The 4,665-nt window shown below is 44.6% G+C and overlaps 1 protein-coding gene across 1 annotated transcript; it reads right to left on the bottom strand.

Annotated features, from left to right (window-relative positions):
- Positions 1–2,939: 2,939 nt before the first annotated feature.
- Positions 2,940–4,098, bottom strand: LOC134505077 (uncharacterized). The gene is made up of 2 exons (XM_063314643.1): positions 3,833–4,098; positions 2,940–3,679 (listed from the first exon to the last, which is right to left on the bottom strand). Exons 1-2 carry the CDS (start codon positions 3,909–3,911, stop codon positions 2,940–2,942), a joined length of 819 nt encoding a protein of 272 aa, XP_063170713.1. The 5' UTR covers positions 3,912–4,098.
- Between the last annotated feature and the right edge of the window lie 567 nt (positions 4,099–4,665).

The following is a 4,665-nucleotide window of genomic DNA, read 5'->3' as shown; positions in this document are numbered from 1 at the left end:
TTATATTCCCCGAAATGAATTTGGAGAAGGGGGTGTCCCATTGTCTGTCATCCAGGATTATCTTATTTTTTAGCCATGTTTATAGTTTATAGAAACAATGCAGAAAAGGTTTGCCATTGCCTTTTCTGGGTTTGGTTTTGGAGTTCCTTATCCTAGTGCATTGGCTTCCCTCACACCTACCAATCCCAGGTACTCTCCCTCCCATTGTGAATTATCCTTTGCTTCACTCCTCCTCTTTCAAATTTGACTTCATCAGCTGCTCCTGCTTCTGCTGGCATAACTCCCAGTGTTACTGAAGCTGCTGAGCTGCCCCCCTGTGTCAAGATGGTGATCCTGTGGAAGGGCATCTAGTAATACCTTAGAGCGATTTTAATCTTTGTGTTTAAAAAAGACAGGGGAATAAGTTTTACTTTGTATTTGTGTCTGTGCCTTATTTAATTAAAAGAAGGAAAAGCAATTCAGTTTCTGCATCATAAGATCCTATATACTGTATGTGTGTTCAATCTATGTATAGGTGTTACACATGTAGAGAGCCAGTTTGGTCTAGTGGTTAAGGAAATGGGCTAGAAACAAGAAGACCCTGATTCTAGTCCTGCCTTAGGCATGAAAGCCGGCTGTGTGACTTTGGGCCAGTCCCCCTCTCTCAGCCCTAGGAAGGAGGCAATGGCAAACCACTTCTGAAATCTTGCCAAGAAAACTGCAGGGACTAGTCCAGGCAGTCGCTGGACTGTAAGTATGTAAGTGAGCACACTGTCATGTTTCCTTTCAAAGAAATTTAAGCTAGGTTACATGGGCTTTTTGGTCAAGACTCACTGAAGAAGAATGGAGAATATGAAAAGATGGCCCGGAGCCCGTTAATTTTTTCTCATCCCTCCCCCCAAATCCATAGCATAAAGAAGATGTCCTAGCAGAGATGATGCTTCAGCTGCCTCAGCTTCTTTAGTTTAGTACTCTAGTCATGCGTAGTAGAAAGAAAATGGTGTTAGGTAAGGCAAGTAAATTACCCTCTTCCCAGATCCACACTGTCAGCTCAACCATAAAACATTTAGACCCAAAGAATGTTGATTAAGGGCACTAAGAGACAGGAAAGCGCTGAGAAGCAAGGCGACTGGGAGAAAATACTTAGAGAAAGGAACCGTAATAGTAACTCTCATTCAAAGAACACCAGCCTTGTTTAACTCAATGGCCATTGTCTTTGTAGGACCACCTTCATCACCCCAGTATCCTTATCTCATTAACATACCTATTCAATCAATTACCTGCTGCACTAATATTATGTATATTGTAATTTGCATGACTAAATAATGGCATCGCAACTCCACTAGATTAGCTTCTGCTGCTCCTGATATGGCAATAAACAATTTGTGCTTCAAAGGAAGCGTATGTCTGATCCCCATTATTAAAGAATCCCATGGAGAAATTCCTCCTCACATGAGACAATCAAATGGCCACCAAGCCCATAAGGGCTGCTGCTGCTACCAAGTTAAAGGTCATAGAGCAGAGAGGTGTGGAAGTGTCAGATTCCAGGGCCAGGATCCCTGACTGATTTGTATTCAGCAGTTTAGGACTTTTCAACATTAGAGCTGCTTCCTGAGATCAAGCAGTTGCTGAATCTGAACTAGACTTGATATTTTGAAGAACTTATCCCTGTTCTCCTTTACTTACAGAACTCCTGACTTGGATCACCAAATCTGCTTCCTTGCTTCAGACACTGGACTACTTTCTGGCCTAGATTCTTGTTTGATGATTTGATTATGAATATGATTTCTTGGATGTTTGGGCTGGTGCTTGGGGCTTGACTGAGAAGTGCTAAGAACTACTTTAGACCAAGCACTAGGAGCCAGTGCTCAGATCTGTGACATTTTTGTTTTTGGGATGAAGACTTGTTTCTTTATGCCTGTCCAACTGTACTGTCTGTCTATTTCATTTGATGACTCTGAAAACAAAGATGACAGCGGGGGCAACCCCAGCATAATGCTGCAGCTATGCAAATGGGTGCATTTTCCCTGAACCAAATGATAGGGTATGGGTCGGTCTTCTCAAATAAGGTGCATGCAAATGCCCCATTTTCCTTTAAGAAAAAGTGAGATTGGGGGATATGATCAAGGTATATAAAGTCATGCATGGCACGGGGAAGTAGGTGGATACATTTTTCTCCTCTCTCATAGGTATAGAATCGGACGTCAGCCAGTGAAGCTGACCAGGAAGTGATTTAGGACAGAAAAAAAGAACGTACTTCTTTACACTGTAGAAAACTAAGTTCTGATGGCGACCACTGATTTGGATGGCTTTGAAAGGGGACTATGTTAATTAACGACGGACATGTCTCTAAAGGGCTATTATTTGTTTGTTAGATTTACAACTCATCTTCTAGGAATTTAAGCTGGTATGCATATCACTCCATTCTACAGGTAGTCCTTACTTAATAACCATCTGTTTAGTGATGGCTCAGACATACAACGGTGTTGAAAAAAAGACTTAAGACCGGTTCTCACACTTATGAACATCGCAGCATCCCCATGGTCCCGTGATCACGATTTGGGTGCTTGGCAACTGGTTCGCATTTATGACCGTCGCAGTGTCCAATGGTCGCATGATCACCATTTTCGACCTTCCTGGCCGGCTTCTGGCAAGCAAAATCAGTGGGGAACCATGCGATTCGCTTAACAACCATGTGGTTCACTTAATGATCACTTCACTTAGAAACCAAAATTCCAGTCCTAATTGTGGTGGTTAAGTGAGGACTACCTGTATAAGCTTTCTCCACAACAACAGCTCTGTTAGGTAGGTTGGGCTGAGAGAAAGTGACTGGCCCAAAATTACCTGGGGAGCTTCCATGGCTAAGAGTGGATATGAACTTGGCTTTTCCTGGCTCTAGTCCAATATCTCAACCATTTTACCACAGAGACTCTCTGTTGTCCTTGGAAAAACAATGTTAGTTAGGGGCACCAGGCCTTCACATTCCAGTTACAGTAAAACAGCTGTAGGAGAGACCTGCATCTCTGTCTTCTGTTTGCGAGCATCCCAGAAACATCTGGCTGGCCACTGTGAGAAGTTAAATGCTGGGCTAAAATGGCCTTGCCTTTATCATGCAGGACTGTTCTTATGGTCTTATACTGTGTTAGAACAAAACTCTCACCCCATGGCCAGTGTAAACACTGTAGTTCTGTGCATCTGAAAGGCATAAATTGGCAGAAGGCTATTTTAAATATGAGGGCACTAGGGTGTAAAGCAGAGTTACCCATGGATTGGTATGATGTCAGGTAAAAGATGGATATCAATAGAAAATAATAAAGGGCAGATTCGTTCCTGATACTCAGTTTTGCACTTGCCACTGTTCCTCTCTCTTTCACCGTGTCTACCGGAGCACAGAGATAGAAGCCTGTGTCATCTGGCTTAACTGTCAGATCCAGGCTCATGGATCTTTTGTTTGCTCCGTCGTTCCACTTTGCTTTCAGCCGACCCTTCCACTCCGCTGGGCTCCCTTCAAATTCGTCTGTGGAACTGGAGAAGTACCCAAGGACTTCCAGCTCTGTCTTCCCAGGCACTTGGCGATACCAGTAGAAATAATAGTTTGCAGCATCAACAGAGCAACTGAAGGAAACATCTTTCCCTGGGAAGCCTTTGGCAAAGGTTGGCGCCTGGGTCACTGTCACGGCAGAGCCACTGCCCACGAATGCTGAAGAAGGAGGGAAAAAAGGCAAAGTCATCTGGGGATGCTAGAGGGGAGCCCTGGAGACTGAGGGAATTAGGTCAACGGAGGAGAGTGAAATCTGGAGGAAAACAGGGCTGTGCTGGAGGAACGGGTCCAGGCCCCTTTCCCGGCACTTACCGCACCAGAAGGCCAGGAGGGAATGGAAGAAGCGGAGCTCAGGGACCCCCCAGCACGAGTGCAGAGGCGCTGCGGCCATTTCAGCCTGGGGCTGCTCGTGCAACAGCCGGGAGGAGCTCAGAAGCGGCTGGGTTTCCGGTCACGTGCCGGCAATGTGGGTGCGAGGGCTGCCTGGGCCCGGCGGAGGAAGCCGGAGGCCCCGACCCCCCTGAGTCCTTGGCTCCTGAGCTGAGGCAGGAAACGAGAGCTGGGGCTGGGCAGAAGTGGGAGTCCACATTTGCCTTCTTGTGGTGGGTGCCTGCTGTTTCGAAAGAGGCTGTTGGAGAGTGGTTGGTTTGCTACACCTGCTTGCTTGACTATAAATAGTTTCAGTTGCATAAATAGTTAGCTTGACAATGGAGAGGTATTTGCTTATCTTAATAAATTCAATTTGTCTACCTTTTCACTAGCAATGTTCCTAGTCCTTAAGATTGCAAAGAAAGGATTAGAAATATGTGAGAGCTCAGAAGATTATAAATGTGAATTAACCATGTTTCTGGTGTGTTCTGCATAACTCTAATCTTTGGTTTCTTCAGGGCTAACAACAACAGCCTGAAGAAAGGTACTTAATTTCCTTGATTTATATTCTGGTAGAAGGACTACTCATCCTTTGCACATAGTTATTGTTCCAACTAAGGTGGAACAGTAGGTAAATTAAGTTTAGAAGCATGAGAGCAAATCCTTATTCAGTCGTGTGGTTTATATGCTGGCCTTAGGCTGTCAACACCGTTTACAGAAATTACAGGAAAGGATGAGATATCACAATGTTAATTTCAGACCTTTATCTGAATAGA

Source organism: Candoia aspera, chromosome 1 (assembly GCF_035149785.1).
Source record: "Candoia aspera isolate rCanAsp1 chromosome 1, rCanAsp1.hap2, whole genome shotgun sequence".
Lineage (NCBI taxonomy): Eukaryota > Metazoa > Chordata > Lepidosauria > Squamata > Boidae > Candoia > Candoia aspera.
This window is presented reverse-complemented; position numbering and strand designations above follow the sequence as displayed.

Coding starts and splice junctions, on each gene's coding strand:
- LOC134505077 (XM_063314643.1), bottom strand. CDS start 3,911: ATGGCCGCAGCGCCTCTGCACTCGTGCTGGGGGGTCCCTGAGCTCCGC. Junction 3,680..3,832: donor CCTCCTGGCCTTCTGGTGCG/GTAAGTGCCGGG, acceptor CTCCTTCTTCAG/CATTCGTGGGCAGTGGCTCT.